Genomic DNA, 13,390 nt, shown 5'->3' on the forward strand with positions numbered 1-13,390 from the left:
ATGGGACTCTACCTATGCCTTGCACTAGTTGACTTTGATGGAAGCTTTAGGAAGTCGATATTATGTAAGCATATTATAATGATGTATATGATGATAATATATTGAAGCTACAATGTAAATGTCTATATATGATGATGATTATCCTCTTGATATATGTTGGACTATATTGTTAAAGTTAGACATTGGTTATCTTCCCTTGTTGAGTTTAGTCTATTGGGCAAGGTTATGGGGCTTTGCTTTGTCATTGCACTTGTTGACTTGATAAGGATTCATGACTTGTTGTCTTGATTATTATGATATGGTTGACTCTTATTCATTCTAGTGATATTATTCCTTGATTATAGGGTTGTAGTAAATCATGGTTTCAAGAATGTTGGGATATGTATTACTTGTGCGATAGTAAACATGTTTGGTTGGTTGACATGACTTGCATGACTTTGCATTAAGTTCCTGTAAGGGTAAAATGGTCAATGCCATCATCTAGCTTACAGACTTGTTATGAGCTTAATGACTCTTTCAATTCTTTCCTTTTCAATTGAGTACTTTACTTTTTTATGACTTATACGAGGTCTTGTTGGATTGACGTAAGGATTATGCCCATATTGTAATAATTGTTTAGATGGTATGGGATAAGACAATCGTTGAGACTATTTCTATATTTTATAAATTTGTATGTGCAATAAAAGTAGAAGGCTATTTAACCTTCCTATACGTATAGTCTATGTATACTCGATATGAATATATTTTATATGTATGTATAGGACTATGTAAACCTCCAAGTAGTTATAACAAAAAATTTAAATTTTTCCGCATTTTTCAACCTATTAATGTACTGATATGAGACTAAAAGGCTAGTCTTAGTCCTTAAAAAAGAAGACGATGATGGATACATCTAGAGGGATAAACCCGGATGTGACAAACTTGGTATCAAAGCATGAGGTTGGATATAGTTGAGTTATGTCTCTCTCTCTATCACGCCTATGTAGGTTTGTATTCATAATTGTGAAGTGCGCCACACTTATGAGTAGGAACCTATATGATCCTTAGGAATCACTTTCTTTCTTGGAAATCTTATATCGTGCCAATAGAGTATACTTATGTGTGCTTTTACATCTAAACCTATTGTTGTGATTATAGGATTCATAAATACTAGAAGGAATATGGTTCAAAGACTTGAGGAGGAAGTTACTAATGCGGGAGATCCTCCCTGTGGTGACCAAGTTCCTCCTCTTGAGGAAAATGCTAATGTTGACCAAGTCCCACCTAACCCTCTACCAATGACGGAGGCTGAGATGAGGGGTATTGTTGCTCAAATTTCTCAAGCCATTACTACTCAAGCACAAGCTGCGACGGTTCAAGCTCAAGCTATGAAGGCCCAAGCCAATCTAGAGATTGTTCTGCGTCCTCATCAACAAGTCACTACTATGGCTTCCTGTCTAAGGGACTTCACTCGAATGAATCCTCCTACATTCTATTGGTCTAATGAATAGCCCCAAGAATTCATCGATGAGGTCTATATGATACTATATGCTATGGCGGTGTATTAAAGTGAAAAGGCCTAGTTGGCCACATACCAACTCAAAAATGTGGCTCAAACTTGGTACATACAATGGAGGGATAATATGCGTTTGAGTGGTAATTCAATGACTTGGGAGATCTTTAAGGTTGGTTTTCTAGATCGATTCTTACCTAGGGATATTACGGAGGAAAAAGTGGTGGAATTCGTCAATCTTTGCCAAGGAGGACGGAGTATCCATGAGTACCCTTTGGAATTCACTAAGTTGTCTAAATGTGCTCTTTCTCTGGTCTCCAATCCTAGAGAATGAGTCATTTTATGTCGAGGGTGTTGAAGGACTTACAAGAGGAGTACCAATCGGCCATGCTACATGACAACATGAATATTTCCCATCTTATGGTGCATGCAAGAAGGATTGAAGAGGCAAGGGCTAAGCGAAAAAATTAGAGATGCTAAGAGAGCAAGGTCATATGATGGTTGTTCTTCAAAGAATAAGCTTGAAATACAAGACAAGCCTAGATTAGAAGCGGGTTTCTAATAGAGTCCTTTATAAATTTCAAAAACCTATGGGTGATAGGGTGTCTAACCCTAAATTAAAGAGGGGAAAAGGCACTAATTCACCAAATGAGAAGCCTACTTGTGCTAAGTGTGGAAAGCGCCATCTTGGTGAGTGCTTGGTAGGAACGGGGATTGACTTTAGTTGTGAAAATAGTGGTCACAAGATGAGAGGTTTTCCTAACTTGAATAGTCAAAACAAGGGTAGTTTTCAAGCTCAAGCAAGTGGTTCTAGTGATGATCCAAAAAAGAACCGCTTCTATACTCTCCGCTCTAGGGGTGAGCAAGAGACTTCTCCCGACTTGGTAACCGGTATGTTGAAAGTTTTCTCTCCGGATGTATATTCCTTACTTGATCCCGGTGCTACTTTATCATTTGTTACACCTCTAGTAGCTAAAAATTTTGATATTTTACCTGATATTTTGCATGAACCATTTATAGTGTCTACTCCAGTGGATGAGTCGGTTATTGCAAAAAGGGTGTATAGAAATTGTCCAATAATGTTGCCCAATAGAGTTTCTTTTGTTGATCTAGTAGAACTCGATATGCTTGATTTTGATATTATATTTGGTATGGATTAGTTGCATGCATGTTTCGCATGCATTAATTGTAGGACAAGAGTGGTGAGGTTTAACTTCCCAAATGAACCCGTTGTTGAGTGGAAGCGGGTTCTATCCCTAGAGGTTGTATTATTTCTTGAATAAAAGCATGCAAAATGATCTCAAAAGTTTGTCTCTACTATATAGTAAGAGTCCAAGATCTAGAATCCGAAGTTCCTCCCATCGAGTCAGTACCCGTAGTGAGTGAGTTTACAGAGGTCTTCCATAATGACCTTCCCGTTATTCCTCTCGAACGATAGATTTACTTTGGCATTGATTTGATGCCGGATACAAATCCCATATTAATTCCTCCTAATAAGATGGCTCCGGCTGAGTTGAAGGAGTTGAAGGCTTAACTCAAGGATTTACTACATAAGGCTTTTATAAGGCCTAGTATTTCTCCGTGGGGTGCTCCGGTTTTGTTTATGAAGAAGAAATATGGGTTCTTGTAATGTGTATTGATTACCGCCAACTCAACAAGGTCACCATTAAGAATAAGTACCCTCCTCCCTCAGATTGACGACTTGTTTGATCAATTCCAATGGGCGAGTTACTTTTCAAAAATTGACTTGAGATCGGGGTATCACCAACTTAGGGTAAGAGGTGAGGATGTACCAAATACGCCCTTTCGAACTAGGTATGGGAACTATGAGTTCATGGTCATGTTTGTTGATCGCACCAGTGCTCCAGCTGCGTTTATGGACCTAATGAATAGAGTGTTTTGAAATTACCTAGATTCATTTGTCATTGTCTTCATTAACGATATCTTGGTATATTCAAAGAATAAGGGTGAACATATAGGTCATTTGAGAGTGGTATTGCAAACTCTTAGAGAACGTCAATTGTATGCCAAATATAGTAAGTGGGAGTTTTGGTTGAGGTCGTTGATATTTCTTGGGAACATTATCTCTAGTAAGGGAGATGAGGTATACCCAAGGAAAATCGAAGTAGTGAAAAATTGGCGTAGACCATTAACTCCAACCAACATTAGGAGTTTCTTGGGTCTAGCGGGTTATTATCGAAGGTTCAAAGATGGTTTTGCATCTATTGGGTCTCTTTTGACTGCTTTGACCCAAAATAGTGAGAAGTTTGAGTGGTCGAAGGCGTGTCAGAAAAGGTTCCAATTATTGAAAGATAGGCTTACTTTCGCTCTGGTGTTGACTTTAACGAAAGGTACAAATGGTTTTGTAGAGTATTGTTACGCATCCCAAGTGAGGTTTGGGTGTGTGCTTGTGCAACAGGGGAAGGTTATATAGCCTATGCCTCTAGGCAATTTAAGGTCATGAGAGAAACTATCTCACTCATGACCTTGATTTAGAGGCTGTGTTGTTTGCTTTGAAAATTTGGAGGCATTACTTGTACGGTGTTCATGTTGATGTCTTTACCGATCGTAAGAGTCTCCAATACTTTTTTAACCAGAATGAGTTGATTCTCTGACAAAGAAGGTGGCTAGAATTGTTGAAAGATTATGATATGAGTGTCCTTTATCACCCTGAGAAGGCTAATGTATTTGTGGATGCCCTAAGTTGTATGACTATGGGTAGTGTATCCTATCTTGATGAAGCCAAGAAGGACCTAGCAAGGGAAGTACATAGGTTTGCTAGGATGGGGGTGAGATTGGAGATTTCTCCAGATGGGGGTGCTATAGCTCATCATAACTGCGAGTCACGTTAGTGGTTGAGGTTAAGTCAAAACAATAACAACTTGATATAGCCTTAATAGAGTTGAAATAATCGGTTATCGTCAAGTAGAATTAATCATTCTTCTTAGGGGGGATGGTGTGTTAAGGTACCAAGGGAGATTATGTGTTCCCGATGTAGATGGGTTGAGGGATCAGATCCTAGAAGAAGCAAATGGGTCTCGCTACTCAATTCATCTGGGGTCGACAAAAATGTACCATGACCTAAGGGAGATATATTGGTGGGAAGGTCTAAGAAGGGATATAGCGGAGTTTGTCTCTATGTGTTCGAATCTCCAACAAGTAAAGGCCAAACACTTAAAGTCGAGTGTCTTACTACAAGAGATCCGAATTCCTACTTGGAAGTTTGAAGATATAAATATGGACTTTGGAGTAAGTTTACCTCGAACTCAAAAGTCATATGATTCCATATAAGTGGTTGTGGATTGATTGACTATGTCCTCTCACTCTATTACCGTCAGTCTGCATATTCGGCAAAGGATTATGCAAGAATCTTCCTAGATGAGATTTTTTGCTGCCATGGCATTCCGTTATCCATCATGTCGGGTCAGGGCACAGAATTTACATCTTGATTTTGGAGGTCATTCAAAAAAGGGTTGGGTACTATAATGAAGTTGAGCACCGATTTTAATCCTCAAACAGATGGTCAAGCGGAGCATACGATACAAACCCTTAAACATTTGCTTAGGACATGCATTATTGATTTTAAAGGGAATTTGTATAAACGTATACCTTTGGTGGAGTTTGTCTATAATAATAGTTTTTGCTCATCCATTTCCATGTCTACCTATGAAGCCTTGTATGGTAGGAGGTATAGGTCTCCTATTGGATGGTTTGAAGTGGGTGAGCCATCGCTTCTTGGTCCCAAGTTGATCTATAAGACTATGTAAAAGTTTCATATCATAGGAAATCTGTTACAAATGGCCTATAGTCGGCAAAAGTCTTATGCCGATCATTGGAGAAGGGATTTGGTATTTCAAGAAGGTGACAAGGTGTATTTGAAAATTTCACATATTCAAGGGGTGGTTAGATTTGGAAAGAAAGGGAAGTTGAATACTCGTTATGTGGGTCCCTATAAAATAATCTTGCAAAGGGTTAATAAGGTTGCCTATGAATTGAAACTTCCTAGTGAATTGGCTTTGGTTGATCCGATTTTCCATGTTTCTATGTTGAAAAAGTGTATCGGTTGTCCTGAGTCCCTTTTTCCTTTTGAGTGGAGAAAAAGGGAGAAAGGGTTTTGATTCCATGAGCTGGGATTATGTTTTTTCCCTAAAGTGACTTAGAGGGTAGTATGTAGCCCTCAATTCTCAAAGAGAAGGAGAGAATTGATGTTGACCTACTTTTAAGTGGTTAGTTGAATTCTAAGATTTATATTAAGGATGTAAATTTGTGGATGCTCTTGGATGTATCTAGGCATGGTTGGTTGGAAGTTTCCACCAAAGGTGATGACCATTGTAGGTCTGGTCTTGACTTGCCCTGACCTGATGTATAAGGCATGAGGTTATTAATAATTGATTAGGCTTACCCCAAGTGGGGGATATGTGCCTAGATTGTCAGGTTATGAATGTCGTAACAATCCTACTTTGAGTTCCCTTGAACTTCCCTAGGTTAAGAATCACTTCGAGTGATGGTTATGGAAGGGTACAATAATCTAGCTACTCATTTGTGGTCCCTTGAATTGCTTGACTGGAAAGAGTGATAAGTCCAAGTTCTCTTGGAGGAGATAAGTTTCTCTTAAAGGTGTTTACCCTAAGTGGGGCATGATGATGTGAGTAGTAAGGTGGTAGATATCCTTATCTTTTCCTTCTATTCCTAGTCAAGATTGAAATAAAAAAGTTCCTAAGTAGCTTATTTATGTGGGAGTCTTGCATATGAGTATGAGTTGCATGTTCCCCATATGTTATGCATGTCTTGAATGGCACTATGTTTTCCATGTTATGAAAGGTCATTGTTTCTAAGGGTGTGCATCAGTCGGTTCGGTTTGATTTTATGCATTATCGGTTCAATCTATCTATTTTCTGTAATGACCCGGAAGGTCATTTTTGGAAATTTTGAATATTTGCTTAACTTGAGTTAATTAATGGATGAATAATTGTAGATTATTGATTAAATTAATAGTTAATGGGCTAAAGTGATAAAAATTTTAAGACCTTATACACTTTAGACTATTTAATAAAAAAACTGGGTAAAGTTTTACCACTTTTAGTACATAAATAATTAAGAAAAAGAAATAAGGAAAAGAAAAAAAAGGGGCGAAGGGTTTCTCTGCACTTGCGGCTACGAATGGCTTAAGGTAAGTTTCTTTTCCTTTAGTTTCTTATTTTCTGCACATACATGAGCATACATATCAATATTATATAGTTAATTTTATATATATGTGTATAACAATGAAAGCAGATTGCATGTAAAAAAATGAACAGAAAAATCACGTGAACAGTAAAGAAAAAGAAACCATTTGAGGTGGATCAACGATTGGTTCATGATGAGCCAATCATTAGTGGGTCAATGATTGGTTCATAATGAGCCAATCATTAGTGGGTTGAAAAATAAAAAAAAGAACAAAAAAAACATATGTAATGGCATCATTAGGCGTAAATTTCAGAATATTAGTTATTATATTATGGTTCAAGTCTTGATTTATTGGTATGTAATTTAAATACTAGATGAATAAAACTTTGTGAGTACCATTTAAATTATGACGTTGGAAAAATTTGGGATGCAATTCTAAACTTGAAACTTGAAAACTATGTTAGTGGAAATTTTAATTGACATCATGAATTACAAACTTGATTATAAATTTGGGGTGTATTTTTAGGTCAAAGTTAAACACATAAAAGTGTGAGTGTTATTAGTTCTGAAACTTTGTTGTGAATATATACTTGAATAGATTCCATTAGTTCAGAAGCTCAACGGAAAGGGAAGGCTCAAGTCCAAGAGTAATTATTCGATTGGCTAAGGCAAGTGGATTTCTGAACTCTTGTTAAGCGTATGAAATTCGTGTATTTCCTTGTGTGGTGTTGAGAACGATTTGGAGACTTGTTGCTTATTTGTTAGTGTTGTATTCCTTGCTGTAAATTGTGTTTTGTTATTAAAATGGCTATCTCCTCATTTTCATATGAGCATGTCAATTGCATTTTATCTGAGACATGATTGTGGTATAAGGATGTATCATTTCGAGGGTCGTATCACGCGCCGCGATGGATATTATATTTCGAGGGACGTATCGCGCACCGTGAAGGTTACTATTATCGAGGGTCGTGTCGTACGCCGCAATAGATGCATGGACAGATATGTCCCCCAGGGGTCCCGTACTAAGAGACAGCGGGTGTGTATCGTTAAGAAAGACATGCATCATTATACTTGACATTGCATCTAATGGAATTGCACATTTTATTATTGATGAACTTGAACACGTGTTTTGCTAATCTTGTGATTGTTTCTCTGTGAAGCTTGTGACTGTTGAATATTGAGTTGTTATTGAGAATGTGTAAACTGATAGAGTGTGGTTATTGAGTTGTGTATTTGGTAAACTGTAAACTGTTAGGCTGTAGTGTGGAGGTTTAGATAGGGTGTAAGAAGTACCCTTATTTTGTTCACTTAACTTGTGTTTAGAGGTTGGTTGTTGGGTACCGCGTGGTTTGGTACTCACCCCTTGCGTCTACAATTTTTTGCAGGTTATGAGCCCGGATCATCGTGACACCTGTCATTCCTTTCGTTTCTGAGGCATCTTGTGGAGGGTTGTAAGGTAGCTGCTTGTCATCTCAGTGGACTTTCCTACTCCAGTTTATGACTTTGTTTTTACTTGAAAGACAACTTCATTTTAGACTTCTATTTTGTTTCAATTCTAATATTTACATTAGAGGCTTGTGCACGTGACAACCTTGTTTTGGGGATTGAAATAATATTACTTGATTTCATACTAGAAATTGTTGGTGGATTGTCATTTACTTCTGCACTTTGTTAGATATTGGGTTTTAGGCTGAGTTGTCTTTGTGGGATAAGACAAGTGCCATCACACCAATTTTTGGGTCGTGAGAAAATGGCATCAGAGCCCCAGTTTCATAGGTCTCATGTGTATACAAGCCGAGTCTACGTAGAGTCTCAAGGATCATAATGGAGACGTATCCCGCGGTTCAGAATGATGTTGCACCAGCAGTTGGGGATCAAGTTGCATTGATTGTTGTTCTGACAGAGGATGAGCAACGTAGGTATGAGAGATTTTGAAAGATGGACCCACCTCAGTTTCAGGGTAGGAAGAGCGAGGACGCTCATGAGTTTCTAACTACCTGTCGAGAGCTACTAGAGGTGGTTGGATTAGCTGAGTCACATGGGGTTTGATATGTTACACTCCAGTTTCCTGGACCGGCGGGAGACTGGTGGTGGACTTATTCGGGATGTTTGCCAGTTAGATCTCCTCCAGTGACTTGGGAGTATTTTGCTAGCGCATTCCAAGATCGTTTTATCCCATGGAGCGTGAGAGAGGAGAGTCGCTTGAGGTTTGAGAGTTTAAGAGAGGATGGTTAATCGGTTACTGAGTATGAGGCGTGTTTTTGCCAGTTGTCTAGGCATGCGTTGGCCATTTTTTAAAATGAGACAGAGAGGATCCACAAATTTGTGAGGGGATTGACTTTCTCTATCGGGTCAGCTGTGTTTCGGGCATCTAGGGAGGGAGCTTCTTTCCAGTCCATTGTGAGCGCCGCCAAAGAGGCAGAATTGATGGAGAGAGAGGAGTTTGGGGACCCTAAAAGGGCACGTATATAAGGCCAGTTTCATGGTGCCTCATCTGGAGGTAGGGGATCACAGAGAGTGAGTGCTTCTTTTCAGAAGCGGGGACCTATTCATGCATCTATGCCGACATTTGAGGGTAGCCAGACATCTAGGGGTTCTTATAGCCCGGGTCAGAGCTCATACAGTTCACAGCAGCGACCTACGGGGCGAGGAAATTATAGTGGGTTTTCAGGGTCCACACAACATTTTCCAGGTTAGAGATTTTGTTTTACTTGTGGAGATCCCGATCATCTAATGCGGCAGTGTAATTCACAAAGGGGTCGTGGTGGGCCTCGACCTAATTCTTCATTCCAGACTAGACCACCAGCACCACAGGGTAGAGGTCGTGGCAGAGTTCAGTCAGGTAGAGGTTATAGAGTTTCTAGTAGTGGTAGGGGTAGAGGTATCACGCAGGATGGAGGTGGACGAGGAGACCACTGCTATGCTTTCCCCGGAAGACCTGAGGCGGAGACCTCTGATGCTTTTATTACAGGTATCATCCCAGTATGCCATCGACCTGCGTTTGTGTTGTTTTATCCAGGTTCTACATTCTCTTATGTGTCTACGTATTTTGCTGCTAAATTTGATATGATATGTGATGGCATGACTGTACCTATTCGTGTTTCTACACTCGTGGGTAAGCCATTAGTGGTGGATCGAGTGTATCGATCCTGTCTTATTTCATTGGCTTGGTGTGACACTTGGGTAGACTTAATAATTCTGGGGATGGTAGACTTTGATGTTATCTTGGGTATGGATTGGCTTTCTTTTTATCATGTTGTCCTTGATTGTAATGCTAAGACTGTGACTTTAGCAATGCCTGGTGTTCCGAGGGTTGAGTGGAAGAGTATTAGTGGTTCTTATCCTACCAAGGTTATCTCTTTTATCTGTGCTCAGAGATTGATGGAGAGGGAGTGTTTGTCTTACTTAGCGTTTATTCAGGATACTAGTGTTGAACCACCTTCCATGGACTCTGTTCCTGTGGTTCAGGAGTTTCTTGATGTATTTCCTTCTAATCTTCCAGGTGTTCCTCCCGATAGGGATATCGATTTTGCTATTGATTTGGAGTCGGGCACTAAGCCTATTTCTATACCTCCATATCGTATGGCCCCAACAGAGTAGAAAGAATGGAAGGATTAGTTGCAAGATTTATTGAGTAAGGGTTTTATTCGCCCTAGTGTATCACCTTGGGGTGCCCTTGTATTGTTTGTGAAGAAGAAGGATGGGACTATGAGAATGTGTATTGATTACAGACAGTTGAACAAGGTAACAGTTAAGAATAAGTATCTTCTTCCGCGTATTGATGACTTATTTGATCAGTTACATGGAGCATCATTGTTCTCTAAGATTGATTTGAGGTCTAGGTATCATCAGTTGAAGATTAGGGCATCAGATATCCCTAAGACAGCTTTTCGGACCCGGTATGGGCGTTATGAGTTTCCAGTGATGTCCTTCGGATTGACTAATGCCCCTGCAGCATTCATGCAGTTGATGAATGGGGTGTTTCGACCATACCATGATTCTTTTGTGATTGTTTTCATCGATGACATCTTGGTTTAATCTAAGACTGAGGACGACCATGTCCGACACCTGAGGATTGTACTTCAGAGGTTGAGAGAAGAGAAGTTGTATGCCAAGATTGAGGCAATTAGAGGCTGGGCGCGACCTACTTCACCTACTTAGATTAGGAGTTTTGTGGGATTGGCAGGCTATTATCGACGATTTGTTCAGAGTTTCTCTATTATGGCAGCTCCATTGACTAGATTGACTCGACATGATGTGAGTTTTCAGTGGTCTGATAAGTGTGAGGGGAGCTTTCAAAAGCTCAAGATTTTGTTGACTTCTTCTCCTATGTTGACTCTACCTGAGGAGGGTGTAGACTTTACTGTGTATTGTGATGCTTCAGGAGTTGGTTTGGGTGGTGTGTTGATGCAGAAGGGGAAAGTGATTGCTTATGCTTCTAGGCAGTTGAAATCCCATGAGAAGAACTACCCTACTCATGATTTGAAGTTGGCGGCTATGGTATTTGTACTTAAGTTATGGCGTCATTATTTGTATGGGGTGCATTGTGAGATCTTCACTGATCATCAGAGTCTTCACTATATCTTTAGCCAGAGGGATTTGAACTTGAGGCAATAGAGATGGCTTGAGTTGCTGAAGGACTATGATGTAACCATAATGTATCATCCAGAAAAGGCCAATGTTGTGGCCGATGCTCTGAGTTGGAAGACTCCTAGCATGGGGAGTCTTGTACCGCTTAGTATTATGGAGCGACCATTGGCTAGAGATGTGTAGATATTAGCTAAAAATCTTGTCCGCTTGCAGATTTCAGAAGAGAGTGATGGGATGATTGCTTTTATTGAGGCTCGGTCTTCTTTAGTCGAGCAAATCCGTGCACACCAGTTTGATGATGAAAAATTATGTCTCATTCGAGACAAAGTATTGAGAGGAGAAGATAAGGAGGTTGTCCTTGATTCTGATGGTGTATTGCGGATCGGAGGCAGAATTTGTGTTCCCAGGACAGGCGATTTGATTAGATTGATTCTTGAGGAGGCCCATTGTTCTCGGTATTCCATCCATGCGGGAGCGGCGAAGATGTATCATTATCCGAGTCAGCATTATTAGTGGTGTGGGATGAAGAGAGATATTTCAGGCTTTGTTTCGAGGTGTTTGACTTGCCAGCAGGTCATGTGTGAGCACCAGCGTCCCGGGGGTGTATCTCAGAGGATACAATTCCTACTTGGAAGTGGGTGCGGATTACTATGGACTTTGTTACGGGTTTGCCTACCACAGTGGGTGGTTATGACACTATTTGGGTTGTTTTCGGCTGACCAAGTCTGCCCACTTCATTCCGGTTCGGGTGAAATATACGGCAGAAAAGTTAGCCGAGCTATATATTAGTCAGATTGTTCGACTACATGGAGTTCCTATTTCTATCATATCAGATCGAGGATCACTATTTACTTCTCATTTCTGGAAGGCATTACAACATGGTCTGGGTACTCAGTTAGATATGAGTACGGCATTTCACCCTCAAACAGATGGTCAATCTGAGCGGACCATTCAGGTATTGGAAGATATGCTTCGAGCGTGTGTGATCGGTTTTTGTGCTAGATGGGATCAACATTTACCATTAGCGGAGTTTGCCTATAATAACAGTTACCACTCTATTATCCAGATGGCCCCATTTGAGGCGTTGTATGGAAGGCGGTGTAGGTCTCCGATTGGTTGGTTTGATTCCATGGAGATGGACTCTTTTGATACAGACTTGCTGAGAGATGCTATGGAGAAAGTCCGTATGATTCAATATAGATTATTGACAGCTTCGAGTCGACAGAAGAGTTATGCAGACCGGAGAGTTAGAGCCTTGGTGTTTATGGAGGGTGATCATGTTTGGCTCCGAGTATCACCCATGAAGGGTGTGATGAGGTTTGGAAAGAAGGGCAAGCTTAGCCCTACGTTCATTGGACCTATTGAGATTTTTAGCCGAGTGGGAGAGGTGGCCTAATAGTTGGCCTTGCCACCTGGTTTGTCGGCAGTTCATCCTATTTTACATGTCTCTATGCTTCAGAAGTATATTCCGGATGAATCTCATGTGCTTTCACTTGACTCTGTGGAGTTGGGTCCAGACTTTGCATTTGAGAAGGAGCCTATAGCTATTTTGGATAGGCAAATTCGAAAGCTTAGGACCAAAGAGATTGCTTCAGTGAAGGTGCAATGGAAGCACCGATCAATGGGAGAGGCAACTTGGGAGACTGAGTCTGACATACGTGCCAGATATCCTCAACTTTTTGAAGCTTCAGGTACTTTCTTTTACTTTATGTTCGAGGACAAACATGATTTTTAGTGGTGGATAATGTAATGACCCGTAAGGTCATTTTTTGAAATTTTAAATATTTGCTTAACTTGAGTTAAATAATGGATGAATAATTGTAGATTATTGATTAAATTAATAGTTAATGGGCTAAAGTGATAAAAAAATTTAAGACCTTATACCCTTTAGACTTTTTAATTAAAAAAATGGGTAAAGTTTTACCACTTTTAGTACATAAATAATTCAGAAAAAGAAATAAGGAAAAGAAAAAAAAGGGCGAAGGGTTTCTCTGCACTTGCGGCTACGAACGGCTTAAGGTAAGTTTCTTTTCCTTTAGTTCTTATTTTCTGCACATACATGTGCATACATATCAATATTATATAGTTAATTTTATATATATGTGTATAACAATGAAAGCAGATTGCATGTAAAAAAATGAA

The 13,390-nt window shown here is 39.7% G+C and overlaps 2 protein-coding genes across 2 annotated transcripts; both read left to right on the forward strand.

Moving 5' to 3' along the window:
* The first annotated feature begins 2,082 nt into the window (after positions 1–2,082).
* On the forward strand, positions 2,083–2,652 carry LOC138338416 (uncharacterized). Its single transcript, XM_069289373.1, has one exon. It carries the CDS (start codon positions 2,083–2,085, stop codon positions 2,650–2,652), a length of 570 nt encoding a protein of 189 aa, XP_069145474.1.
* A 5,830-nt stretch (positions 2,653–8,482) lies between these two features.
* Positions 8,483–13,084, forward strand: LOC138338417 (uncharacterized). The gene is made up of 11 exons (XM_069289374.1): positions 8,483–8,577; positions 8,723–8,788; positions 9,457–9,629; positions 9,678–9,773; positions 9,951–10,138; positions 10,484–10,690; positions 11,072–11,158; positions 11,462–11,747; positions 12,178–12,428; positions 12,708–12,848; positions 13,073–13,084. Exons 1-11 carry the CDS (start codon positions 8,483–8,485, stop codon positions 13,082–13,084), a joined length of 1,602 nt encoding a protein of 533 aa, XP_069145475.1.
* Positions 13,085–13,390: the final 306 nt, after the last annotated feature.

This window comes from Solanum lycopersicum, chromosome 9 (assembly GCF_036512215.1).
Source record: "Solanum lycopersicum chromosome 9, SLM_r2.1".
Classification (NCBI taxonomy): Eukaryota; Viridiplantae; Streptophyta; class Magnoliopsida; order Solanales; family Solanaceae; genus Solanum; species Solanum lycopersicum.

Excerpts from the sequence above, each read along its gene's own strand:
- LOC138338416 (XM_069289373.1), top strand. The coding sequence starts at position 2,083 with ATGGGTGATAGGGTGTCTAACCCTAAATTAAAGAGGGGAAAAGGCACT.
- LOC138338417 (XM_069289374.1), top strand. The coding sequence starts at position 8,483 with ATGGAGACGTATCCCGCGGTTCAGAATGATGTTGCACCAGCAGTTGGG. Across the intron at positions 9,630-9,677 it reads CTCTGATGCTTTTATTACAG|GTTCTACATTCTCTTATGTG; the intron begins GTATCATCCCAG and ends TGTTTTATCCAG. Across the intron at positions 12,429-12,707 it reads TGAGAGATGCTATGGAGAAA|AAGTATATTCCGGATGAATC; the intron begins GTCCGTATGATT and ends TCTATGCTTCAG.